At 44.6% G+C, this 27,466-nt stretch overlaps 1 protein-coding gene across 1 annotated transcript in view; it reads left to right on the top strand.

Annotated features, from left to right (window-relative positions):
* The window catches only part of LOC142034583 (M1-specific T cell receptor alpha chain-like), a 137,276-nt gene extending 109,810 nt beyond the window's left edge, over nucleotides 1-27,466 (top strand). Inside the window, exons 4-7 of the mRNA XM_075036131.1 lie at nucleotides 23,803-24,063; nucleotides 24,488-24,535; nucleotides 25,735-25,840; nucleotides 26,326-27,466. Of these exons, the coding sequence (XP_074892232.1) occupies nucleotides 23,803-24,063; nucleotides 24,488-24,535; nucleotides 25,735-25,840; nucleotides 26,326-26,341 (431 nt within the window). The 3' untranslated portion in view covers nucleotides 26,342-27,466. The remainder of the gene's footprint in view (nucleotides 1-23,802; nucleotides 24,064-24,487; nucleotides 24,536-25,734; nucleotides 25,841-26,325) is intronic.

Here is a 27,466-nt window from a genome sequence, read left to right as displayed (position 1 = left end):
CCCAACCACACTCCGAGTGGAACCCAGCAAGGATTAATTCATACAACATGAAGTGCAGCCTGCAAAGGAGGATGGACAATGCAAAGGAACAGAGCAGAAAGGTAACACAGACTGGTCAGGCTAAATGATGGCAAGAATGGGCTTTTTCTCCTTTGCACAACGAACCAAGACCAAGACATTTTGGCACTCTCGCCTGAAAAGTCCTGGTGCCAGTGAATGACTGGTATTGGCCAAGCGGCCCGAGAAAGTAATCTCTGAGCTTTTGTCTTTCCCTCCTCTCTGTGTTGCAGTTCCCAAGGCAGATGCCGTCTCCTGTCCGAGGGGCTCGTCCCTCTCCTCACAAAAGCAGACCAGAGGGGGTGAGAGAGCAGGCTGAGCCTTGGGTTCTTGTTTGGGTGTGTAGCACTGTGTGACTAACAACGTGGGAAAACCCCAGTTTGGGCCAGGGACGAAGCTACACGTTCTGCCAAGTAAGCTTTCTTCTTCTGCTTCTCCACTTTTTGCTCTCTCCTCTTGCGGCATTCCCACTTTTAGCCCACTTGACCAAAATGACAAGTCAGAGGTGCAGCTGGAAGAGATGCAGAATTTGTTTTTTCCTAGCTTTGACATGGCTGGGCAAAGGCTTGGGGAAAGTTTCTGCTTCTGAAGTGCCTTGCTGGGCTTTTTGTTATGAAAGGAAATGCTGTGTGATTATGGCTCTGGCTACAACAAGCCAACGTTTGGCTCAGGGACCAGACTCTCCGTCCAACCCAGTGAGTGTGCAGCTTCCCATCGGTCTTCCATATGCCTCTCTTGCAATAGAGTTGTTTCTGTAGTTGTCCTTTTTTTTTTTTTTTCTCCTTTGCACACCTGAAATGCCTCCTGTCCCATCACAGGCTCTGAGAATGCCTTCAGTGCAGTCTTTAATGAGGTTGTGGTTGGACGGAGTAAATCTTCAAGCAAAAATTGAACTCTGTGTCATTTTTGAAAAGTGTCTCCCATGCCTTGCTGGGAAGGTCCTTGTCAGCCACACTAATGGCTTCCTTGCTACGGGGAGATGAGAGCTTTTGTGTAATGGCTTTTGTTGCTGCAAGTGCTGGTGGGAACAGGTACCCCCTTGGAGCTGGGACAAAGCTAAGTGTGAAGCCTCGTGAGTACTCTCAAAGCTACTTTTTAGCCCTGTGGGGCAATGCAGAAATGTCCAAGGCAATCATGTCAGGGTGTAAATTTTGGGAAGCCTTCCTGTAAGCGTGCCCATCCCTGGCCCTCTCTCTGGGAATGGAAAAGCTGTGAACTGCTGTGGGAGGAGAGGGGGCAGGGCAGAAGGTTTGTCTTTGGGAAGGGGGGAAAGCTCTTGACAAAGCCATGTAAGTGCTGTGAGATTGGGAGAAATGCATATGTCTCAACAGACGCGTCCTGAGCAGCGCTGGCTGCTCCTGAAGGGGCTCAAAGGCAGCGTGCAACCCTTGTGGGCAAGGGCACTGCTGGAGGAAGAGCAGCTGTGTGTTAGCCTGATGTGTGGGGAAGGATGCTGTCGTAGCTCAGGAATTAGTGATTTCCCTTGTCTTTCCCCATTTTTTTCCATGTTCTGCCAGGAAAGACAAAAGTCAGCCTCTTCTGCAGGTGACAGGGTTTCCTTTCTAAAGCTGGCCGGTTTGGGCAAGCTCAACTCTGGGCATGGAAGCAGACTTTCTGTGAAACTCAGTAAGCAGCTCTGTGTTAGCTGGTGCTCAGTGAGCCCCGAAGGAGCATCTTGTTTTCCTCCCTTGATCTCTATGGGAAATCTTGTACTGTTTTCTGGAGTAAAACTTGTGTGCGGTTTTTGTTAGTGGATGTGTCACTGTGTGATTTCAGCATCCACCTGGAAAGTTGTCTTTGGGAGTGGGACACAACTGATGGTGAAACCTGGTAGGTAGAAACCCAGCCTGAAGGAGTAAGGATAGGAAAAAAAAACAGCTGAGCTGTGTTGGAAACTGGTCTGCACAGGGATGGTGTTTATGTGTGTGTGTGTGTGTGTGAGCTATAGCAGCCAGCACCAAGAAAGACTTGTTGAAGGTGTGCAGTGTGTGCAGGGGGGTCCAGGGCAAGATCTCTGCTTTTAGGACCAATTTCTTCGGGCTGAGAGAGGAGTTGTGATCACAATCCTGCATCTTTTCTCTACGTGGGACAAGGGTGCACTCAGGGGTCATCTCTGTCAGAGCTGAAAGGGTTGCCCAGCTGTGACTGTTGTAAAAGAAGTACCCAGCTTTGGAAGGAATAAGCTGGTGCGGGGGGGTAGGTGACTTAGAGGGTTTTTGTTGTGAAGGCAAACACTGTGTCTAATTACGGCAACAAAGTCATCTTTGGAGGCGGGACTCAGCTAAGGATAAATCCCAGTAAGTTTTAAAGCCTTTTCTTGCTCCACTTGGTGGAACAGTTTTGTGGTCATGAACTAGCCTAACTGAGGTGGAGGGAGACTGAGTCAATCTGTGGGGCTTTTTGCTCTGCTTTCTCTGGTAGCAGCAGGGACCTTGATTCAACAAGACTGTGAATTTTCCCTCCTGCTTACTCCTGCCTACCTCCTCCTCTCTGCCTTTCCCATAAGCAGACCAGGGTCCTGAACCCTCTTGCTCAGGGAGAGGCATTTTGTGCCATGGCCATCCGTACTTGCAAAAATTGGGGTGGGTTGCTGATGGCTCTGTCTAGCACAGCCCTGGGTGGTTGTCCTTTGCTCTGCTGAAGAAAGGCCAAATTAATAACGCTCTTGTTTGCACCAGAATCCTAGTTGTCATCCCTCCTGTAGATGAGATTCCCAAGAGATTACTGTTGGTAGCTCTTAAACTCCCGTTGCATTACTGCAGTGCTAAGAGTTGAAAGTGCATGGGCTGTAATTCTTCCAGCTGAAGCGGGCGATTGCTTTCCTGCTGTTCATACAGAAGAGCCATCCTTTCTGCTGCTCTAAAATTAGGCAGCACCATTGATTCAACCGCAAGCACATGGGCTCTGTCCAAAGTCACCCAAAGTGCAGTTCAACTCCAGGTTGGCAGATTCCTCTTGCCCAGAAGGGTGGCTAGCTCAGGGGACACAGATAGGACTTCCTTGGTGCTGGCAACAGCTCAGGTTATTTGGATGACCAGGGAACAAGTGTCCAGAAGTGACCCGCTTCTCCACCAGACACTCATCAGACCTGCTCACGGTGCAAACCCAGGTGTTCCTTGTTGTCTTCCAGATCCCTTCTTGCCATGCCTGTGGTTATACCTGGCTTCAAATGCCTGGTGTTGATGGGAAGGAGCTGATCTCCTGGAGATTAGTTGTAGAGTGACAGGCATGAGAGCTGCTGGGTTTTGCTGGAGTGTGAAGGACTGTGTGAACACAGGGAACCACAGACCGACACTGGGGACAGGGACACGCCTGGCTGTGAAGCCCAGTGAGTACAACTGCCACCAGGCTGGGAGTTTTTCTTGTTATCCCAGTCGTCCCTTTCCAGCTCCCTGAGCACTTGCCTTTATCTGATTGGATCAGGCTTGTTCCCGGCCCAGTGGGCAGCGAGCTCTCCAGCAGCTCTCTTCTTGAGATTGTGGCTCTTCAGCTATGGAGTTACATGCCGCCTGCTTTCCTTCAGGACAGGCTTTGGCTCAGGGCAGAAGCAGCTGTCCTCGCAAATGGGGTTTGTACCCGTTGGTCCAATGGTGATTGTGCCAGGGTGGTCCAAAACAACCCTTCTTGCTCACTCAGTTTGCCTGGGGTGGAGAAAGTGGCCACACGCCTGCTCCCAAATGTCCCAGCTGCCCCGTGGGGAGGCTGTCCTGTGCCACTGCATCCTAGTGGGGTTTGTGCTGCACTGGGAAGCACAGTCACCCTTCTGCTGCCCCTCCTAGCCTAGGTACGGCTGGGCAAAGATGTGGGGAGAGGTGCTGCTTCTGAAGTGCCTTGCTGGACTTTTTGTTATGGAAGGAAATGCTGTGTGATTATAGCTATGGCTATGGCAAGGTGACCTTTGGCTCAGGGACCAGGCTGTCTGTCCAACCCAGTAAGTGTGCAGCTTTCCTGTGTGTCCTCTGTCAAGAATCCTTGAGTGTCCGCTGTCATGCCTTGTAGATAATCTTGTTGTATTTGGGTCACGTTACAGATGGGAATGAGAACATAGGTGCTCATTTGTCTAATGTAAACAATGTAAACCATCAGGGGAGTTTCTGAGATGGTGGACATGCAGAAGCCCTCCTACTTGGAAGAGCACCTTCACCTGAAACACAGTTTCAGGAACCGATTTCTCCATGTTCTGGGTAGCAGCACTGCCTTGGAGCTTGTTGCATCAGAGTGATTTGCATAGCTTTTTGTAGAAGGTCATTTGCAGGGCTAACAGGGACATTTTTTTAATTAACTGTGTCAGAATGTGTATGGTCAGAGAAAGTCACTTTTGGAAAAGGAATGCTACTTCCAGTTGTAGCCTGTAAGCAGCCAATTACACTGGAAACTGGAATTGCTTCATTTTTCTCTTCTTCCTTATTCTTTAGTGGTGACGATTTTGGGAACCGAACAGTGAAACAGAGGCATTCCTTGTCTTCTTCCAGATATCTCCATGTCAAGGCTCCAGTTATTCCTGACTTTAAACAATTGCTTGTATGGCATTGAGGTGGTCCCTGACAGCTCATTTCACAGTAGCCTTTGAAACCCACAGATGACCAAACCTCATGAATTTCCATGGGTTCCCTGCACATTAGCAGACTTTTGGATGCATGGTCGCCCTGATTCTGGACAAGTGGTACCATGGGTGGGAGTTGTCACATGTGGGTCTTAAAAATTAGGAAAGGCAAAGGGAAATGCTTTTCTGAAAAGTGCAAGTGAGCTGGGGAATAGATTTTGCATTGTTCCAGGTATATGAGACTGGACTTGAGCCTGTTGTGTCAGGGAGCTTTGCTGTGGCCTGAATGCAGGTGCTTTGTGTTTGAGACCATGTGCAGGGCTGACAGAGACATTTTTGTAATGAAATGTGTCAGAGTGTGAGTGGTGTAGACAAAGTCACTTTTGGAAAGGGAACGGTGCTTTCAGTCATACCAGGTAAGGAGCAACTTGTCCTGGAAACTGGAATGGCTTCATTTTTGCCTTGCTCTTAGTTGTTTTGAGGGAAACAATTTTGGGGACTGAACTGTGCAGTTTTCCAGGCGACCCTAGGACTTGGTTTTCCTGCATGTCCCATTGCCTTGTGCTCCGGTGCGGTCTGTTACAGCGTCAAAGTTTCTTTACGTGCCTGTTCCCATTCCTCCCCTCTACCTGCGCATATAATGGATGTGTGCGTCATAAAGAACTGATACTCCAGAGAGATTTGGCAACCTGGCCCCGTCCATACTGAACTTGTTCCAATGGTCCTTTGGCTCTGCGATGTCACTGCGTCCCGGCGGGGTTTGTGTTGCAGTGGGAAGCCGTGTGTGAGCAATGGTGTTTACCGCAAAGGCACCTTTGGGAGTGGGACAAGGCTCCGTGTGATGCCCAGTAAGTGCTTGCTCACCGAGGCAGGAGTGCCTGAGGCTTTTCAAGCTCTCTGAGCTCCAGGGAACATGCACCATCAGATATTGTTTTTTTCTCACCTTGGTAGAGTTTTCCCACTCTAACGCAGCCGAGGGGACAGTGTGGAGGCACTGTGGGGACAGGAGGAGGAGGTTTGAAGGGTGACCTTAGTTCTGGCCCCAGCCCTAAACTCACGCTACACAGTGGCTTGCTGGGCTTTTTGTTATGGAAGGAAATGCTGTGAGATTATAATACTGACTACAGCAAGGTGACTTTTGGCTCATGGACCAGACTGTCCATCCAACCCAGTGAGTGTGCAGCTTTCCTGTGTGTCCTTTGTCAAAAATCCTTGAGTGTCCACTGGAGCACCCTGTAGAGTTTCTTGTTTTGCCTGGATCGCGTTACAAAAGGGAAGGAGAATAGGTGCTATTTCAAGATACTCTCATGCCTAGAGCCTTTTCCAAGTGTTGGACCTCTGCTATTTATGTAGAGAAATATTCTATGCACATGGTGCTCCAGGCTACTGTTAGTCTGGCAGTGAGCAGGGACCAAGGCGCGGTTTAGGACAGACGGACTGATTGACCAGCTTGTGTTCCGTACCCATGTACGGCGGTGGAAGGCCACTGGGCATGCGTAAAGGGGGTTCTGTTCTGTTTCTTACCTTGAGGCTTTCAGGTAACTTGGGCAAGGCTCAGATCATGCTCGGTGCAAATGTTTCCGGATAGTCATGTCAAATAGCTCTAGGTAGGTAGGTTGTTTTTCTGAGCATAACCAGAAAGAGAAAAGCTGCAGGTTGTTACGATAGTAACTGTCAGCCTGGATAAGGTGTGGGCATTGACAGGAGGAACCTAAAGAGGCTGAGCAGACAGCTGGAAGCGGAAGGACCCTCCAAAAAGCCAAGCAAGTGAAATTGCCCACTACTGACCTGCTCTGCAGAAATGCAGCAGGTTTTCACTTTAGTGTGAGCATCCCGCTTGCCCAGGGTGTAGGCGAAGAGGCTGCCAGTACAACCCAACTGGTGGAGGTGCTGCCAGCTGGGAGCTAACCCTCCGGGTTTCTGCAAAGGGCTCTGCTGTTGTGACAACAGCCTCAAGTTCACCTTTGGCTCAGGGACTAAAGTCACCATCTGGCCACGTAAGTGTGTTAATGCCCGAGTCTTGCAATCTCCCCGACATTTATGTCCTAAGGCTATGCTGTGACTCAGCAAAAAAAAGGAATTGGCTTGCTGAAAGGCATAGTACTGATTTAAATACTGCAATACTTCTTGCATTGTAAAAAAAACCACCCATAGATGGAAATCTGGACCAATAGAAAGGTGGACTTTATCAGTTACTCTGGCCTCAGACCGTGGCCATGTTGTTGTTCCCATCCCCTTTTGCCATTCCAGCACAACAAGGCTTTGGGATCATGTCTGCAAACCCCTTTGCAGGACCTATTGCACCAGGCCTAACTGTAAATTCAATAGACTCTTTTTTCTTCTAATGAGGGTCTTATACAGCTTCATTACTAAGGGTCCATTTGCACTGTTCAACAAGTGCAGTACTGAATCTCCATAACCACCCCTATACATTGGGGTATACTCTTAGCCAGCAATGTGAGCTTTTTTGAAGTTTAGCATTCATCGGATCAGAAAATCATGTAGGTTGTAAGGACTCAGGCCATTGAATGGGCAAATGATGAAGGCAGGGTCTGAGGAACGGGGATTATTCCATTATTTACTGAAAGAAAGTTGCCCCAAGTGAGCTATCTCTTCCCTGAGTCAAGGCGGACTCAATATAGACAATGCTGTACTCTAGCTTCAAAAATAACAGTTAACATTTGCTGAGAGAGTAGCAAAACAGAGATCAGAAGCAGGCTGTAGCCGAAAAGTAGTAACAGTGATCGCTTGGTTACTGTAGCATCTGCTGGATATTGTAGAACAGGAGAGATGGTCTGCAGAGCTAGGATGTAAATCACACAAGCTGTGGAGCTTTCCTTTGAGAGAACACTTAAAAACTGGCAACTTCTGTAGGTGCATGCAACTTATTTTCACACTGTGAGTAGTTTCACGCTTGCAAACTGTCTAAGCAAGCTTTGCGGCGTGGTTTTCCTTCCAGAAGTTTAATGAACTCGTGTTTGGAGTAGGGACTAACCTTCTCACTTCTCCAGGTATATGAACTTTGCAAGTTAGGCACATGCCTAGCTATAGGCTAGGTACACTCAGGCTTGAAAATATTCACACAAAACTCTGTAGTATCTATCTTTCCTTCATCTGGAATAAAATTATGAACAAGAAAATTGGTCCCTAACTACAAATGAGGGGGGATTTCCTGATAGCTGCTTGGATTTGGAGATATACAATGCCACAACACTGAAGGAAATAAAAAAGATTAATTATTTCCTCCTTTGAAAATTGTGAGCCTATACTCACGCCTAGGAAACTTTCCCGAGCATTTGAATCAGTTACTTCAAGTAAGATTTTCACTACCTCAGTAATTAAATCTCAAGTAAATTTTCAGCCAGAATTGTAGACTCTTCAGGAGATTTTTGACTTTCAAAAAAGAAAAAATAATTAAGAAAAGCAAAAGGCTCTTAGAAGACTGCCAATACATTTTTTTTTCCTCCCCATTGGAAGCGAGTGAAAGGAATTGTAAATACTTCGCCTGTGGATTAGATCTTATCTCCGCTTTCTCAAAAATTAAATCCCATTTTCTCTTTGGGATGGAGAGCAAACTGAATTGCGATCTAGGTTTTGCAGGAAGAAGGAGAGAGAGGTGTCACTGGTGCTTGGATTTTGTTTCCATTAACTAGTGAATTAACTAACTATGACCTCATTCTCCATTTAATTTACACACTCTTCAGGGACAGGGGTCTTTTATGGGTCAGCTTAAAGGGAGGACACTGGGCTTGACAGAAACCAGTGAGTGAGCTTTTGGTGCACTGTGCCCTGATCTCTGTTTTTGTGTGAAAGCATTTTTCCAGCTATGTGTGACTTGGTTTACAGAGCTTCCAGCATGCTAAGCCAGTTTTTGTCATGCAAAACTATCTAGTTCTGCAAATTGGGAGGATATGTTTGGACACTCCAGGCTAAATTACCCAAGTTTGACTCCAACAGGTTTCTCTTTGCAGTTTGGTTGTGGGGGTTTTTTTGGTGGGGTTGTGGTTGTTGTTGTTCCTCCGTTTACTAGCTTAGATGCAAACTTCTGTGAATGCATGGCCTGAATTCAATTTCTGGTATTTGAAGTTTTGGCATTATTCTTTTCAGCTCTTCTTACAATAATCATGCTATGCAGGTTCTTTGGCTATCTAGGGCAATTCAGGTTGCATGATACAAGCTCACATTTGGTAGTGGCACCCCCCAACCACACTCCGAGTGGAACCCAGCAAGGATTAATTCATACAACATGAAGTGCAGCCTGCAAAGGAGGATGGACAATGCAAAGGAACAGAGCAGAAAGGTAACACAGACTGGTCAGGCTAAATGATGGCAAGAATGGGCTTTTTCTCCTTTGCACAACGAACCAAGACCAGGACATTTTGGCACTCTCGCCTGAAAAGTCCTGGTGCCAGTGAATGACTGGTATTGGCCAAGCGGCCCGAGAAAGTAATCTCTGAGCTTTTGTCTTTCCCTCCTCTCTGTGTTGCAGTTCCCAAGGCAGATGCTGTCTCCTGTCCGAGGGGCTCGTCCCTCTCCTCACAAAAGCAGACCAGAGGGGGTGAGAGAGCAGGCTGAGCCTTGGGTTCTTGTTTGGGTGTGTAGCACTGTGTGACTAACAACGTGGGAAAACCCCAGTTTGGGCCAGGGACGAAGCTACACGTTCTGCCAAGTAAGCTTTCTTCTCCTGCTTCTCCACTTTTTGCTCTCTCCTCTTGCGGCATTCCCACTTTTAGCCCACCTTAAGACCAAAATGGCAAGTCAGAGGTGCAGCTGGAAGAGATGCAGGATTTGTTTTTTCCTAGCTTTGACATGGCTGGGCAAAGGCTTGGGGAAAGTTTCTGCTGAAGTGCCTTGCTGGGCTTTTTGTTATGAAAGGAAATGCTGTGTGATTATGGCTCTGGCTACAACAAGCCAACGTTTGGCTCAGGGACCAGACTCTCCGTCCAACCCAGTGAGTGTGCAGCTTCCCATCGGTCTTCCATATGCCTCTCTTGCAATAGAGTTGTTTCTGTAGTTGTCCTTTTTTTTTTTTTTTCCCCTTTGCACACCTGAAATGCCTCCTGTCCCATCACAGGCTCTGAGAATGCCTTCAGTACAGTCTTTAATGAGGTTGTGGTTGGACGGAGTAAATCTTCAAGCAAAAATTGAACTCTGTGTCATTTTTGAAAAGTGTCTCCCATGCCTTGCTGGGAAGGTCCTTGTCAGCCACACTAATGGCTTCCTTGCTACGGGGAGATGAGAGCTTTTGTGTAATGGCTTTTGTTGCTGCAAGTGCTGGTGGGAACAGGTACCCCCTTGGAGCTGGGACAAAGCTAAGTGTGAAGCCTCGTGAGTACTCTCAAAGCTACTTTTTAGCCCTGTGGGGCAATGCAGAAATGTCCAAGGCAATCATGTCAGGGTGTAAATTTTGGGAAGCCTTCCTGTAAGCGTGCACATCCCTGGCCCTCTCTCTGGGAATGGAAAAGCTGTGAACTGCTGTGGGAGGAGAGGGGGCAGGGCAGAAGGTTTGTCTTTGGGAAGGGGGGAAAGCTCTTGACAAAGGCATGTAAGTGCTGTGAGATTGAGAGAAATGCATATGTCTCAACAGACGCGTCCTGAGCAGCGCTGGCTGCTCCTGAAGGGGCTCAAAGGCAGCGTGCAACCCTTGTGGGCAAGGGCACTGCTGGAGGAAGAGCAGCTGTGTGTTAGCCTGATGTGTGGGGAAGGATGCTGTCGTAGCTCAGGAATTAGTGATTTCCCTTGTCTTTCCCCATTTTTTTCCATGTTCTGCCAGGAAAGACAAAAGTCAGCCTCTTCTGCAGGTGACAGGGTTTCCTTTCTAAAGCTGGCCGGTTTGGGCAAGCTCAACTCTGGGCATGGAAGCAGACTTTCTGTGAAACTCAGTAAGCAGCTCTGTGTTAGCTGGTGCTCAGTGAGCCCCGAAGGAGCATCTTGTTTTCCTCCCTTGATCTCTATGGGAAATCTTGTACTGTTTTCTGGAGTAAAACTTGTGTGCAGTTTTTGTTAGTGGATGTGTCACTGTGTGATTTCAGCATCCACCTGGAAAGTTGTCTTTGGGAGTGGGACACAACTGATGGTGAAACCTGGTAGGTAGAAACCCAGCCTGAAGGAGTAAGGATAGGAAAAAAAACCAGCTGAGCTGTGTTGGAAACTGGTCTGCACAGGGATGGTGTTTATGTGTGTGTGTGTGTGTGTGTGTGTGTGAGCTATAGCAGCCAGCACCAAGAAAGACTTGTTGAAGGTGTGCAGTGTGTGCAGGGGGGTCCAGGGCAAGATCTCTGCTTTTAGGACCAATTTCTTTGGGCTGAGAGAGGAGTTGTGATCACAATCCTGCATCTTTTCTCTACGTGGGACAAGGGTGCACTCAGGGGTCATCTCTGTCAGAGCTGAAAGGGTTGCCCAGCTGTGACTGTTGTAAAAGAAGTACCCAGCTTTGGAAGGAATAAGCTGGTGCGGGGGGGTAGGTGACTTAGAGGGTTTTTGTTGTGAAGGCAAACACTGTGTCTAATTATGGCAACAAAGTCATCTTTGGAGGCGGGACTCAGCTAAGGATAAATCCCAGTAAGTTTTAAAGCCTTTTCTTGCTCCACTTGGTGGAACAGTTTTGTGGTCATGAACTAGCCTAACTGAGGTGGAGGGAGACTGAGTCAATCTGTGGGGCTTTTTGCTCTGCTTTCTCTGGTAGCAGCAGGGACCTTGATTCAACAAGACTGTGAATTTTCTCTCCTGCTTACTCCTGCCTACCTCCTCCTCTCTGCCTTTCCCATAAGCAGACCAGGGTCCTGAACCCTCTTGCTCAGGGAGAGGCATTTTGTGCCATGGCCATCCGTACTTGCAAAAATTGGGGTGGGTTGCTGATGGCTCTGTCTAGCACAGCCCTGGGTGGTTGTCCTTTGCTCTGCTGAAGAAAGGCCAAATTAATAACGCTCTTGTTTGCACCAGAATCCTAGTTGTCATCCCTCCTGTAGATGAGATTCCCAAGAGATTACTGTTGGTAGCTCTTAAACTCCCGTTGCATTACTGCAGTGCTAAGAGTTGAAAGTGCATGGGCTGTAATTCTTCCAGCTGAAGCGGGCGATTGCTTTCCTGCTGTTCATACAGAAGAGCCATCCTTTCTGCTGCTCTAAAATTAGGCAGCACCATTGATTCAACCGCAAGCACATGGGCTCTGTCCAAAGTCACCCAAAGTGCAGTTCAACTCCAGGTTGGCAGATTCCTCTTGCCCAGAAGGGTGGCTAGCTCAGGGGACACAGATAGGACTTCCTTGGTGCTGGCAACAGCTCAGGTTATTTGGATGACCAGGGAACAAGTGTCCAGAAGTGACCCGCTTCTCCACCAGACACTCATCGGACCTGCTCACGGTGCAAACCCAGGTGTTCCTTGTTGTCTTCCAGATCCCTTCTTGCCATGCCTGTGGTTATACCTGGCTTCAAATGCCTGGTGTTGATGGGAAGGAGCTGATCTCCTGGAGATTAGTTGTAGAGTGACAGGCATGAGAGCTGCTGGGTTTTGCTGGAGTGTGAAGGACTGTGTGAACACAGGGAACCACAGACCGACACTGGGGACAGGGACACGCCTGGTTGTGAAGCCCAGTGAGTACAACTGCCACCAGGCTGGGAGTTTTTCTTGTTATCCCAGTCGTCCCTTTCCAGCTCCCTGAGCACTTGCCTTTATCTGATTGGATCAGGCTTGTTCCCGGCCCAGTGGGCAGCGAGCTCTCCAGCAGCTCTCTTCTTGAGATTGTGGCTCTTCAGCTATGGAGTTACATGCCGCCTGCTTTCCTTCAGGACAGGCTTTGGCTCAGGGCAGAAGCAGCTGTCCTCGCAAATGGGGTTTGTACCCGTTGGTCCAATGGTGATTGTGCCAGGGTGGTCCAAAACAACCCTTCTTGCTCGCTCAGTTTGCCTGGGGTGGAGAAAGTGGCCACACGCCTGCTCCCAAATGTCCCAGCTGCCCCGTGGGGAGGCTGTCCTGTGCCACTGCATCCTAGTGGGGTTTGTGCTGCACTGGGAAGCACAGTCACCCTTCTGCTGCCCCTCCTAGCCTAGGTACGGCTGGGCAAAGATGTGGGGAGAGGTGCTGCTTCTGAAGTGCCTTGCTGGACTTTTTGTTATGGAAGGAAATGCTGTGTGATTATAGCTATGGCTACGGCAAGGTGACCTTTGGCTCAGGGACCAGGCTGTCTGTCCAACCCAGTAAGTGTGCAGCTTTCCTGTGTGTCCTCTGTCAAAAATCCTTGAGTGTCCGCTGTCATGCCTTGTAGATAATCTTGTTGTATTTGGGTCACGTTACAGATGGGAATGAGAACATAGGTGCTCATTTGTCTAATGTAGACAATGTAAACCATCAGGGGAGTTTCTGAGATGGTGGACATGCAGAAGCCCTCCTACTTGGAAGAGCACCTTCACCTGAAACACAGTTTCAGGAACCGATTTCTCCATGTTCTGGGTAGCAGCACTGCCTTGGAGCTTGTTGCATCAGAGTGATTTGCATAGCTTTTTGTAGAAGGTCATTTGCAGGGCTAACAGGGACATTTTTTTAATTAACTGTGTCAGAATGTGTATGGTCAGAGAAAGTCACTTTTGGAAAAGGAATGCTACTTCCAGTTGTAGCCTGTAAGCAGCCAATTACACTGGAAACTGGAATTGCTTCATTTTTCTCTTCTTCCTTATTCTTTAGTGGTGACGATTTTGGGAACCGAACAGTGAAACAGAGGCATTCCTTGTCTTCTTCCAGATATCTCCATGTCAAGGCTCCAGTTATTCCTGACTTTAAACAATTGCTTGTATGGCATTGAGGTGGTCCCTGACAGCTCATTTCACAGTAGCCTTTGAAACCCACAGATGACCAAACCTCATGAATTTCCATGGGTTCCCTGCACATTAGCAGGCTTTTGGATGCATGGTCGCCCTGATTCTGGACAAGTGGTACCATGGGTGGGAGTTGTCACATGTGGGTCTTAAAAATTAGGAAAGGCAAAGGGAAATGCTTTTCTGAAAAGTGCAAGTGAGCTGGGGAATAGATTTTGCATTGTTCCAGGTATATGAGACTGGACTTGATCCTGTTGTGTCAGGGAGCTTTGCTGTGGCCTGAATGCAGGCGCTTTGTGTTTGAGACCATGTGCAGGGCTGACAGAGACATTTTTGTAATGAAATGTGTCGGAGTGTGAGTGGTGTAGACAAAGTCACTTTTGGAAAGGGAATGGTGCTTTCAGTCATACCAGGTAAGGAGCAACTTGTCCTGGAAACTGGAATGGCTTCATTTTTGCCTTGCTCTTAGTTGTTTTGAGGGAAACAATTTTGGGGACTGAACTGTGCAGTTTTCCAAGCGACCCTAGGACTTGGTTTTCCTGCATGTCCCATTGCCTTGTGCTCCGGTGCGGTCGGTTACAGCGTCAAAGTTTCTTTACGTGCCTGTTCCCATTCCTCCCTTCTACCTGCGCATATAATGGATGTGTGCGTCATAAAGAACTGATACTCCAGAGAGATTTGGCAACCTGGTCCCATCCATACTGAACTTGTTCCAATGGTCCTTTGGCTCTGCGATGTCACTGCGTCCCAGTGGGGTTTGTGTTGCAGTGGGAAGCCGTGTGTGAGTGATGATGTTTACCGCAAAGGCACCTTTGGGAGTGGGACAAGGCTCCGTGTGATGCCCAGTAAGTGCTTGCTCACCGAGGCAGGAGTGCCTGAGGCTTTTCAAGCTCTCTGAGCTCCAGGGAACATTCACCATCAGTCCGGTTTTGTCTCAGCTTGGTAGAGTTTTCCCACTCTAACGCAGCCGAGGGGACAGTGTGGAGGCACTGTGGGGACAGGAGGAGGAGGTTTGAGGGGTGACCCTTACTTCTGGCCCCAGCCAGAATTCCCAGGTTCTCTGTTGCTCTTGACAATGGAAAATTGACTATATATTGCACTTAGAGTGTGCTTGCTTGTGTGTATATAGCTGTATAAACATCACTGCTGAACTTGATCTGCTGTGGAAGTCCTAGTTCTGGAGATGATGGAAGGGAGATTTCTGTTGCATGCTGAACCACGGTGCAGACTTTAGGGCATGATAGAAGCTCAGGTTTAATACTGGCATCCCCCCTCAGAGCGGAACCCAGCAAGTATTAATACAACATGAAGTGCAGCCTGCAAAGGAAGATGGGCATTGCAAGGGAACAGAGCAGAAAGGTAACACAGACTGGTGAAACTCAAAAGGAGGTGTCAGAAAGCTTCTGAACACTGTCTGGGAAGTTGTATATGCACACACTGTTTGACAGATGTTGCTATTGTGTGGAGACAGAGGAAAGAATAAACAGATGACTGATAAGGTGGTGGACAACAGCTAGAGTAGTAGGTGTCAGGAATGATTAAACAGGCAGAGGAAGGTGGCTGAATGAAATGTTTACTATATGTGCTGAGGAGGTGGCCAACAACGTTGGTTAGATTATTCCAATTAAGAATCTTGCATTGCTATGTTCTCAAACCTTAGTCCAGCATATGTGCATACCAGTGCACCATTTTGCAAAGCATAGTGTCACAGTGTAATACAGTGAGTTATGGCAAACTTACATTTGGAGCTGGAACCAAACTCACGGTTTCTCCAGGTATGTCTGAATTCTCAGATGTGATTCCTCTTGGAAGTACTTCTTTCCCTTTGCAAGTTATTTGCCTATTTCGTCACTCCACAATATATTACGAATAGGACTATAAATTTTCATCTGGTATAAGAGCAAGGATTTCCATGGCGCATATATATTTTCCCCTCCTTATTCCTGATGATTAATTAGCCATAGCAGAAGTTTTACATATGCAAGAGGAATTTTCTTGGAAAGTAAACAGGAAGCAGGCTCCTAAATCAAGAATTCTCATGTAGAGTAGAAGCAAAGGGAAATCGTGAAAGCCAGCATGGGCCAGCAAAATGCAGAGTGGTGAAACTAGTCTTGTAAAGCTGTAGCAGGTAAAAAGGACTTTTCTAGTGTGTGGATGCTAGTACTTTAAGATAACAAGCCTCCTAATTTCATGCGGCTGCAAAATACAAGCACATATCCGGTCTTTGCTTTGGAAATCCTCAATAAAGCTGTAACGATAGGGGATGGATTTCTGTCATATTGTGAAGCATTATATAAATACTGAAGCTTAGGAAGCAAGCTTATCCTTGAGAATGATACCAAGTTTGTATTCCCCGCCAGCTAGTGTCTAGTACTGCGAAATTATATTGGCCTTCAACTCCACGTGAAGCTTGGAGCACATTAGAAGTGAAGCTCAGAGCACATTAGAAGTGAAGCTCTGAAACTGCTGGAGGACAGTATGACAAGTCTTAAATCTAGGCCTGGAATAGATACCTAGACAGAGGGGAAAGAGGTCAAGAAGCAAAGTTCATTATTAAATGTCTTTTTTTTGGAAAGATGGAACAGTGACCCTGACCACAAAATAATTTTCTCTGAACAAAAAAAGCATGAAAAATTTGTGCTTTGACAGTTGCTGACACAAGTGTCGGAACCGCCCCCCCCCCCAAAATCCCACACCTCTTCTCTTGTCTGAAACTCTTTGGAAAACAGAAAGAAAGTAAGGCAGATCCTGAGACACCAGTATTTTTTTGTAAATGTATCAATTTTTCCAAATTTCTTAAGAATACTTTTAGGAGCATTTAATATCTAAGTGCTTTGGATTTACTCTAGAAAAGAAGTGTTTCCATTTCTTAAAATGGTAGTGATTGTTGAGATAATTTTAAAATAATTTTATTCTGAAAGTTAAAAAACACAGCAATATAAAGAAACCATTCTGAAAAATTCTGGGGAAATTCCTCATATTTCAAATGACCCTCTTGACCCTGTTCAAAAACATATAAGAAAAATAAGAATCTCAAGTTTATATGGAGCTATCAGCAAGCTAAGGGAGCTATAAATCAAGGCTCTGCCTGGGTTCATTTATGTGTCCCAAATTTACCATTACGGTCATGTCTGTGTGCAACTGTTCCAGATCTCGTTCTGGTCACACTGTAGAACCTAAGAGCTTCCCGAATGCATACTGAAAACTCAGTGTTTAATGGCAGAATAAGCAATGGTCTCCCTGCCACAAAGAAATTGCATACCAAAAAGTGTGCTTTCTACTTAAAATCTAAATGACAAATTTGTTCTTGAATCACTCCTTGACTAATTCAGATGGCAAATCCAAGAGAATGGGATGATGGAGTCTGTACTACACCATTGATCACTAGGTGAGCTGTGAAGTAACAGTAAAGAAACTAATTTTTGAGACAGGAATCTCACTGCAGACTAAATAAATGAGGAATTAAATGAAGAATAGAACTTGTGAGGCAGGTGGGTTTCTGGAAGCAATGGGATAAATATGATGGAGGGGAATATTAAGGAACAGGTGTTTGGGAGTTTGAAAGATGCAAAACACCACATGAAGAGAAAGTAAGTCGGAAAAAAGTCCTAGATAAATGGATCTGTCTAATCATAGAGATAAATAAGATTTCCTTCTGTGGAGTATTTAATTGCTGAAGGTTCCATTCAATACCACTCTGGATATTGTAAAGGCCTGTGCTATTGTGTGACTATGGAAATAATTACAAACTCACATTTGGATCTGGGATGAGACTTCTGGTTTTGCCAGGTACATTTATGTTGATTTTTTGCCTAATTTGCCAGATTGTTGTGAATACACACCAAGATCTGGGAAATGGCAGCTGTCAAATGCATAGTAGTCTGAGGTCTCACCTTAACCGGTGGAATTTATTCCACAGCTGCTGTCCAAGCAGTCTTCCTTGAGGCAGCTGCAGCCAGGCATGTGCTTTCAGTGCTCTTCCATCAATTGCATTCCTGTGATAAGCTAAGACAAAGCCTGTTTTTCCTCTTCTGTCAACTAAGTCATGTGGATTTGTTCCCTCCTAATGGTAAATCCATGCCACTTCCATTGGCCTCAGGCAGTCAGGGATTATATCAGTCAGATGAAAATGCATCGAAATAAAAGGATGGCTATAATATTGATATGGCTGGACATGAGCCGGCAATGTGCACTCACAGCCCAGAAAGGCAACCGTATCCTGGGCTGCGTAAAAAGAAGCATGGCAAGCAGGTCGAGGGAGGTGATTCTGCCTCTCTACTCTGCTCTGGTGAGACCCACCTGGAGTACTGCATCCAGCTCTGGAGTTCTCAGTACAAGAAAGACATGGACCTGTTGGAGCTGGTCCAGAGGAGGGCCACAAAATAATCAGAAGAATGGAACACCATCTCCTATGAGGAAAAGCTGAGAGAGTTGGGGTTGCTTCACCTGGAGAAGGCTCTGGGGACACCTTGTTAAAGCCTTTCAGTACTTAAAAGGGGCTTATAAGAAAGATCGGGACAGATTTTTTAGTAGGGTCTGTAGCAATAGGACAAGGTGTAATGGTTTTAAACTAAAACAGGATAGATTCAGACTAGATACAAGGCAGAATTTTTTTATGATGAGGGTGGTGAAACACTGGAAGAGGTTGCCCAGAGAGGTCACAGATGTCCCATCCCTGGAAACATTCAAGGTCAGGCTGGATGGGGCTCTAAGCAACCTTTATCTAGGTGACAATGTCTCTACTCATTACAAGGGGGTTGGACTACATGACCTTTAAAGGTCCCTTCCAACCCAAACCATTCTATGATTCTATGATTTAGAAAATATCCACTTATGATGATTATCACCATTTTAGCTAGTCTTTGCTTGTAGCAGAATCCCACCAAGAAACAGTATACTTATAACATTTTTAATATTAGTGTTGCAATGGGAGTTGGACTGCCTTGTCTGGACTGGTTTGTCTGATGTACAGATACTGTATTATCCACAAATATTTCAAGTGGATTCTGTTTGCGAGTGGGACTTGAATCGAGATTTGCCTAGTTGTCGCAGCTGTAAGGCCATACTTAACGCTTACTCCTGCTACTGCATACCTAAGTGAGAGTATATGAATCCTGAAGTAATAGAATTAGAAGGCTCAGATTGCCTTTGGAACTACCTGTGAAGCTCTAAGATCTAGACAGGGTCACAGTGTGCCGCTGAAACGTGTAAGGAGGTAACTGTAACCAAGGTCAAAGGGGTTCTTGCAAAGGTTTCCTGGGTTGTGTGAATTATGGGAGTGGAGGAGTATACAAGCCGACATTAGGAAAAGGAACCTTGCTCGTGATCAAGCCAGGTGGGTAGTAAATGGAGAAATATTCAGGAGAAAACTTGGACTGAAAGGCAGTGGCCCTAACTACATGTCACAGTGAACAGGTATTTTAGGTGATGTTACAGATGGAAAAACAGATTGTTCCTAGTATTGCCCCCAAAGGTGTAATAGACAATTGTAACCAGTGAATGAATGAATGGGTTTTTTTATTTGATCTCCCCGTTTCTGATCTTGATAATTTTCTAGTAGATTTCTTTGGTACTTTGATGATGACTTAAATCAGTGTGTTTCGTCACTGGTCCCTTAAGTTATTCCCTGCTCTGGAATGTCTGTTGACCTGATTGTCAGTATGCATTGGGAAAACCTGTCTACATTTCTGTAGAGGTTGATACCAGTGTGCCAATCAGGGATATGCGAAACTCACATTTGGAACTGGGACCCAACTTCTTATTACCCCAAGTAAGTTTGAGCTTTCTGTTCCATATTAACAGCAGGATATCATTTTGGTGTGAAATAGACATTTACATCTGAGGCAATTCCACAAGTGTAAGAACAAAAGTTCTTCTGACTTTTTGACATCAACATAAAAATGATCTCCCACCTGTTTTTAGAAAGAGATTTTAGGTTGATTCATTTGAAAGGGTTTTTTTCTTACTCATTACACAAATGTGATTTTTTTTGGCTGGCACTACAGGAATAGTTAACCTCTAATTCAGGAAGTTTCTTTTTTTTGAGTTGAAATTATTTGAATTGAGGGTTGGACTAGATGACCTTTAAGGGTCCTTTCCAACCCAAACCATTCTATGACTCTATGAATTTTTTTCTAGAAACTAAATCTCTGGCATATAAATTTGAAAACTTGTTCTGGCAATTAAAACCCTCTCTGATTTTGGAAGAAAAAGCATGCAAATGTATTTTGTGAAAATGACAGACGTTCTCAGGAGGTTCATGATCAGCCACTTCAAGTCTTTTTGTTTCCAGATAATTGTTACACAAATTATCATTCACTTGTGAGCTTTAAAGAGTGGATTAGATAAGCAGAATTGCTCCCTCTGAGCCCCCAAAATCTTTCATTAACATTGTTGAAAGGAGCAGTAGAGGAGATCATAGTAGATCTCTCCCACAGTTTAGGTGATGCATGAGTAAATCTATACATGAACACAAATAGGGTATTGCCTCCCAATATGAAATTTAAGAAAACTTCATCTCAACTTTTCCTTAATGTGAACACATGCTATAAGCCCAGTATTTATCCTGTTTTGGTGCTAGAAAACAATTTAGTCCATTGAACACTTGATTTCTCCTCACATGCTAGGTATCTTTCTCTATTAATTTTTGGCTTTAGTTTTGGTTTGGCTAGAAATCTTCCCCTTCAAAGGTTTGTGAGAAAGATCTTGGATGGTTTTGGCAGTTTGACTTCCCCAAGTGTAATTATAGAGGCAATGACAAACACATTTTTGGGATGGAGACCAGAATTATGCCTGAACCCTATAAGTGATGCAGCATATTCACATTTGCAAATACTGAATCTCTGTATAGAGTCTTTGTACTTTGGATGACTTGGCTGATGCTGGACTAGGACCTGGCTTCTTTTATTTGAGTGCCTCCAGACATGAGCACTGGAAGTCTAGAGAAGGGTTGAGGTACTAAATGTGAACATCTAGTCTTGCTGTAGACATCCTAGTATCCATGCAGCACTGGCAGATTTCACAAAGGACCTCTCATAGACCTTTTTGAACCTCCATTGGAGGACAGCCAGCAAACATCACTAAAGTGCTTGTAACTGGACTTGCTTCTCTGGGGTCAATATTAGCCTGTATGTGTAAGGGGGTATATATTTCCTCTGAGTTGAGCAATAGCTCCAGGTTGACTCGAGCTGTGGAATATCATGTCTCAGTGTCTTGATTTCAGCTGGGATAGAGTTAATTTTCTTCTTAGTAACTGGTACAGTGTGTTTTGGATTTATGTGACAATGTTGATAACACACTGATATTTTAGTTGTTGCTAAGTAGCACTTATCCTAAGTTAAGGATTTTTCAAATTCCCATGTTCTGCCAGCAAGAGGCTGCACAAGAAGCTGAGAGGGAGCATAACCAGAACAGGTGACCCGAAGCAGCCAAAGGGATATTCCATACCATAGAACATCATGCTCAGTATATAAACTGGGGGAGTTGGCCAGGAGGGGTGGATCGCTGCTCGGGCATTGGTCAGCGAGTGGGGAGCAACTGCATTGTGGATCACTTGTTTTTTCTATTTTTTCTTTTTTTGTTAAAAAAATTATATTCCTTTTCATTACAATTATTATTAGTAGTAGTAGTAGTACATTTTATTTTACTTTAGTTATTAAATTGTTCTTATCTTACCCCATGAGTTTTACTTTTTTCCAATTCTTCTCCCAATCCCACTGCAGGGAGGGGGGGAAGAGTGAGCGAGCAGCTGTGTGGTGCCTAATTGCTGGCTGGGCTTAAATTACAACACTCAGGCTGAGGAATGGTAAGAGGATCAAAGACCTCTATCACACCAGCTCCAGTCTGATGGGAGATTCAGAGAGTTTGCTTTCCAGGGAGTGGAGAATGAGATAAATCTCTGTATAATACAAGCTGTGTGTTAACACAGTTCAGGATTTCTACTGCAGCTTGTTTGGAAAAAAAGGCATAGGTCTCAGTCTGATGTTGAAACAGGCTTCTACTGCTCCCTCCCTGAATCAGCCTCTGGAGTTGGCTTCCTCTGTAGACTGGTCAGGCATAGCATTCCAACAGCTACTGCTCTTCCACCTGGGACAGATCCTTCAGTAAAGATGAAATTAGGCAGGTGGACAGCTCAGAGTATCATAATTTACTTCTTAATCTTTCCTGCAAATACCTGTCATAAATATCAATACAGCATCTCCAACACATCCGTCAACTCATTAAGACAGAATAACAGGAAACATAAGTCACAGTGCTGTGGTTATAATAGCTGACATTTACCAAGACTGCTATCTGCAAACTTTCATAACAGTGTGCAAATATGCAAAGGAACTGATCGGAAAAATACTCTCGCAGCAGAATGAAGCCAGCAGCCACTCTGAGCAAGAATGAAAAATGATTATTTTGCAAAACAGGTGCTGCTGAAACTGCCTGCAAAAAACAGACCTTATTTTTTTATCTGCTCATGTTAAAAGCATTGCACAGATTGAAAGGGAGAAAACCACCCTAATTTAGAAAGAGGTGGATATGTAGCTTTTCAGAAAGCATAGTACTCATGAAAGAGAAGCAGAACAGCTCAATCAGTTCCCCCTCTTCTCTTTCGTATCCATGTACTCCATAACAATGAAGTACCCCAGTTCATCTGTATTTTATACAGGGATCTACCATCAGGCCTATTATCTGCTCCTGTCTTCCTCTCCCTAACAAATGATCACTGAAATCTGTTTCTAAAACAAAGCTGGGAGTAGGGGAGGTGGGAAGTGGTGTTGAAGGAGTCAGAACATACATTAAACCATATTCTGCGTATTTGGGAAAGAAACACTCTCATCAGGTTTTTCAAAGCCAGGGCAAAGCTAGGATAGATGAACTGCAATTCAGGAGAAGGGCCAGAGAATGACTCATTAGGCATTGTGGATTAGTTTTTTTCTGAGATCATACTAATAAAGAAGTATGGCTGGTTCTCTAAGGGGCTGACAAATGGCAACTGAACAGGTGAAAAGCACTTATCTCAGTGATAGAACCAGGGTCTGCACTTGCATAAGATTTTGAGACAGTTTGTAAAAGCCAAGATTTAGTCCAAACTTCCCCCATGGGAAGAAATTAAAAATTATTCATGTGGGAACTAAGCTGCCTGTAGTGTTTCTACAGTATTTATCAGTGTGGTGTGTGAACAGGGATGAAGCAATTATTAATCTAAACTCCCAACCCTGTATGATAACACTTCATGAGTTTATAAATGTGAACTGAACCTCCGGTTCAAACATGTCATTGTGAAGTCCAATGAAAAATGCAGCCACAGGGTTCCTGAGAGCCCCAAATCTGCATCTTGGCTACAGTATGTCTTTAGTGATATTTCATTTGTTCATCATTAGAGCACTGCAATGCCCATAGCATTTTATTATTATGTGTGAACAAAGATTTAGGAAAGCACCTTCTCAAAGTATCAGACTTCAAGAGCTGGACAAGGTGAAATGTATGCTTAGAGTACAAGTTTACAAAGCTAAATGTGCAAAGAAGGGTTTAACCACAGGTAGTGTTTTGATATGTGTGGAAAATCCTAGTCTAACTGACATGCTAAAAGAGTTTGAACCAAGAAAACAGAAATAAACTCCAGCTGTCTTATATCTGCAGCCTTTAGTTCCCCAAACCCCTCTTCTGCAGGGTAAAATTTAGTAAAAAAATCTTGCACTGCACTGTCAGGTGGTGGAATGTAGCAAAACATTCATTTGTTTCATCTTTCTTTCCCTAAATGCAACCATGTGTTCCTACTTTGCAGTGGCTTTCCTAGCTTTCTCCTATAGGAACAAAATTAGGTAGACTGGTGGTAAATAGGGACACCCTTAAGACTTGGTAGTTTATCCACTGTCCCTCAGGACAGGTGGAGGAAGTGGGAGTTTGAATGTCAGTGGTGGATTTGACTACACATTTGCAGAAAAGACAGGGTGCCCCTGGGCTGCTCAGTTCTCTCCAGACACATTACATCTGTGGCAGTGAAGCAAGAAGAGAGTGCTCTCTGCCTGTTATACACATTCCTGAATGCATCCAGCCCAAGATCCAAAAGGAAGCCCAGGCTGCAGACTAGAGTTGAATGAGTTGTTACAGAGAGGAATGACCAGGTTAGATATGGACATCTAGGGTGTGGATGCCCCCATCAGTATCATTTGAGATGCTCTAGGGATCCTGCCTGACCACTCTCTGTGGCTCCCATAAAAAAATAAGTCTCATGTAGCTCCTGCATCATCTGCTGTGGATGCCTTGGTTCTCTAAAGGTGTCCTAGCACAACTTCCCACTGGAATAATGGAAAAACCTCCATACCTAATGTCTGTGTGTTAAGACTGAAGGAACTATGACTGTGTACTCTCATCTAATGTGTCACCTCTTCTCCATTTCAGATGTTACTCCATCTCCTTCAGTCTACAGGCTGATCTCTAAAGATGATGAGGATTTGGAAATGTGCCTTATCACAGATTACTCCCCTGAAAAGCTTAAGAGTAAGGCTGATAAGCAGACAACTGCCCTCGTGGATGTGGTAACACCCGAGAACAACCAGGAAGTGAGCTACCTGTCAACCTACTGGGCCAAGAAAGATGAAATGGAGTGTGGTGCAAATCATGAGGGCGTTGGAGAACTGAAGGGCGAGGATCCTGAAAGTGGTAATGGCATTTTTGGATGTGTGTACAGGGCTAGAGGTAGTCTGGTCTCTGTACTATTAGCATGAGCAGAACTTGTTCGCATCTCCCAACCCTGCAAGCAATGCTGAATTATGCTCCCACACTCCAGAGGAGTGTTGCCTTGCTGCCTCTGTTTTCTTTTGCCTTTTTCCTCGGTGGAAACAAGATTAAGGGTCAGTAGGCTGGTACAGTCACAGCAGAGCTCTTAAAATCACACTGTGGGGGATATAAAGCTTGAAATTCATTTGTCTGATGAGACTCTAAAGTTTAATTAGATTAGATGTTATGCTGCCCTGAAAACAGCAGAAATGGGGGTTTACTGGCCAGAAACTCTAATCCAGCCCTTCTAAGTAGAGATAAGAAATACATTTCTGTTATTAATTAAATTTATTGTTACTATCTGCAGGTGCCAGCACTATCTGTGTTACAGAGGTGTCTCTAAACTTCAGGACAGGTAATGTACACAGCGTTTGAGGAGTAAAGCTTGGCCTGATTAAAGGAAATGTCTTCCCAAGTTTTTGCTAGTGTTCCTTGTTTGCAGAATTCCTGTTGGAGCAAAAAGTTCAGACTGGAAATTTCCAAAAGGGCCCCACAGGCTTTAAACATTAAGGCTGGAAATCACTGGGTTAATGTAGTCTTCCAGATATGAGCTGGTAATTTTATGTGACCAGTGTAGGCAGTGCCTACATGCTCTTGCTAGGACTAGCCAAACAACTACTCCCCATCACATAATGATTTAAGGTACTGATATGAGTCAGCCTTACTGGATGTTTGTCTGCATTTCAGACTTCAAAAGAGTTGGGTTTTTTGGGGGTGCACAAACACCTAATGAACCAAAAGATAAGCGGGTGGTTTCTGCAGTGTGTGCTCAGGAGCAGGCTTGCACTAAAGATATGGTGCATCTGAGCATGCTTTGCTTTAGCTCATGGCTGTGGGAGTACACTAGCCAGTGCTGGAGCCCAAGCAGTTGCTGTTCCTGCTAGTTCAAAGGAGCTGAGCCTGTCTTTTGCACTTGCCCTGTTTGCCAAACAGCTGTACTTTTGTAAACATGCAGCCTTGCTGAAAATAAACCAATTAGCCAAATGTTTCCAAAACACCACTTCAGAAAAATACTCATCGGTAAACTTGGGTCATTTGATCAGTCATTTCAGAGAGAGGTTTTCAAAGATAAACATAAAATGACTTTTTGATAACAGCTCCCTGCTTCCCCAATATAGAACAATGTATTTTCAAATGAAAAAGGCTTTATAACTTAAGATTAATAGAAGATCCAAGTAGACTTTGTGTTCTTTGAATAAAATTTAACTTGGTTTTCCCTCTGGCCATCTTAAAAAAATTTAGGGAGAGGGAGGAGGGACACCTCCAGCATCCTGGGTTCATAATACACTGTATTTAAAAACAGCCAGATGGCTGGCAGACTTGCATATTGGATACTTAAGTGGTTATTGAATGAAAACCTGGCCCTTGAAACACTAACTGGAAGAAATGAAAGTCTCTCAGTGAGACAGTCCTGCTCACTGTCTTGTTAGCTATCCTACAAGCTGACTCAATCACACAAAGTGGAACAGCTTCATTAAGAAGTGCTTTTAAGTGTGTCTGGAAGTGAGGATGTCTCACTGCTCTTGTGACTTTCATTCTCTGTTACTTTTACAGATGAAAACCTGAACATGCTGTCTTTATCACAGCTGGGCCTGAAAGTCATTTTAATGAAAGCAATAATTTTTAATGTGCTGATGACGATGCTTATGTGGAAAAAAAAGTGAGTATGCATGGGGGGTAGTAAAGCCTCTGACAGAAAACTTCTGGATCAGTTCATTAGCTATGAATGTTCCTTCTCTCTGTAATAACTGTTTATGCAGTCTATCCATGCACCTTTTGTCTACCAATGGTAAAATCCCTCCACTCCTTTGGCCATATCACTGTTTTTGATCACCCCTCATTTCTATTTAGTTTTCCTTATCCACATGCAAATTTAACTTTTTTCTTCTTTCTAGACATCTCTCCCTTCTATTTCTACATCCACCCCTTCCCTTATCTGCATTCATCCATCAGATTCATCCCGTGACCAGTCTCCAGCTGCGAAAGTTTGATGTTTATTGACTTTAAGACCTCAGACCTAATATATTAGTTTTAGCTCAGTATCTCTTTCTCCTCTTTCTATTGCCTAGACACTTCAGGTCTATAATTGTGTAGCTGTGACTGTATCCCAAATAATGATTTAACATACCTTTATTTTTGTTACAGGAATGCAAGTAATTAGATAGTGCAGTCCTGAATTACCAAAAAATCTGCTGAGGAATCTTTACCAGACCATCGTGTGCAAGAGGGAACACAGGCATTCCTGTTGCAAGGGATATCACTTGCCGTTTCTGTATATCACACCAGCCATTATAGTCTAAATTGCTTTATTTGCATTGTTATAAAGCTACTTAAAAACAAGCTTAAAATTCTGCTGCTCCAGGTGCCTGATTCATTTAGCATGACAATGCTTCTTTTTGCATGAAGCATAGTTTGCTGTAACTATAAATTGCCAAACATCACTATTATTTGCATTAAAATGACACACAATTTCTGCTTGGGGCAGTGTTCTTTGTTGAAAACTGCAAGCTAAATATCACTTGAATGTTAATTTTTCGTATTTTGGTAGCTTTCAGGTATGCACTCCTTAGAGTGCACCCCCACAGACACCATTTCAACTGCAAATGAAACACTCACTCTGAAAAGCAAAGGGAGACTTATTCAGGGTGCTATGCACCATGTCCTGCTATCTTTTGCTAGATCAGAGCAAGGTATCTTTTTTTTTCCCCTAAAAGATACACTGCTAGGTCTCCCAGAATTCCTGAATTCAGTGAAATTCTCACTTCATTATCACAGAACAAAAGAATGTTTTTTTAGTATTTTTTAAAGTCTATCTGGCCGTAACATTTTCTGAATTTAAACCAGCTTAAGATTTGGCTTTGCATTTAGTAAAAATACAAACTACTTTTGTTCTTTTTGTTTAGTTCTAACAACCTTAGATTTCCCAATTTCTTTTTGTAATCTTCGCATAAAACTATACTGACATATTTACCTGTCCATGTGTGCACTCGTTGGAAACAGTGCATGCATGTGAAATTCGCATGCTGCTAATTCTTGAATTGTACTGGCAACCACACTGATGTCTTGGCATTTCTTTAGGCCTTTGGCTGCTATTAAAAAATTCTTATAAAAAAAGTAAGAAACTTGTTTGTCTTTTAATGTGTAGTTTGAGGAACTTGTTTTACACTTCAGATGAGCTTTAGGAATGAGCCTGGCTTTTGGGGTGAAGGAGGGAAGGGGAGTCCCGACTATCCTCTTCAGCCTGACTTGGCCACCAGGCACTGTTTGCAATAACTGGCTGGATCCA

The sequence above is a fragment of the Buteo buteo genome, chromosome 9 (assembly GCF_964188355.1).
Source record: "Buteo buteo chromosome 9, bButBut1.hap1.1, whole genome shotgun sequence".
NCBI lineage: Eukaryota > Metazoa > Chordata > Aves > Accipitriformes > Accipitridae > Buteo > Buteo buteo.
This window is presented reverse-complemented; position numbering and strand designations above follow the sequence as displayed.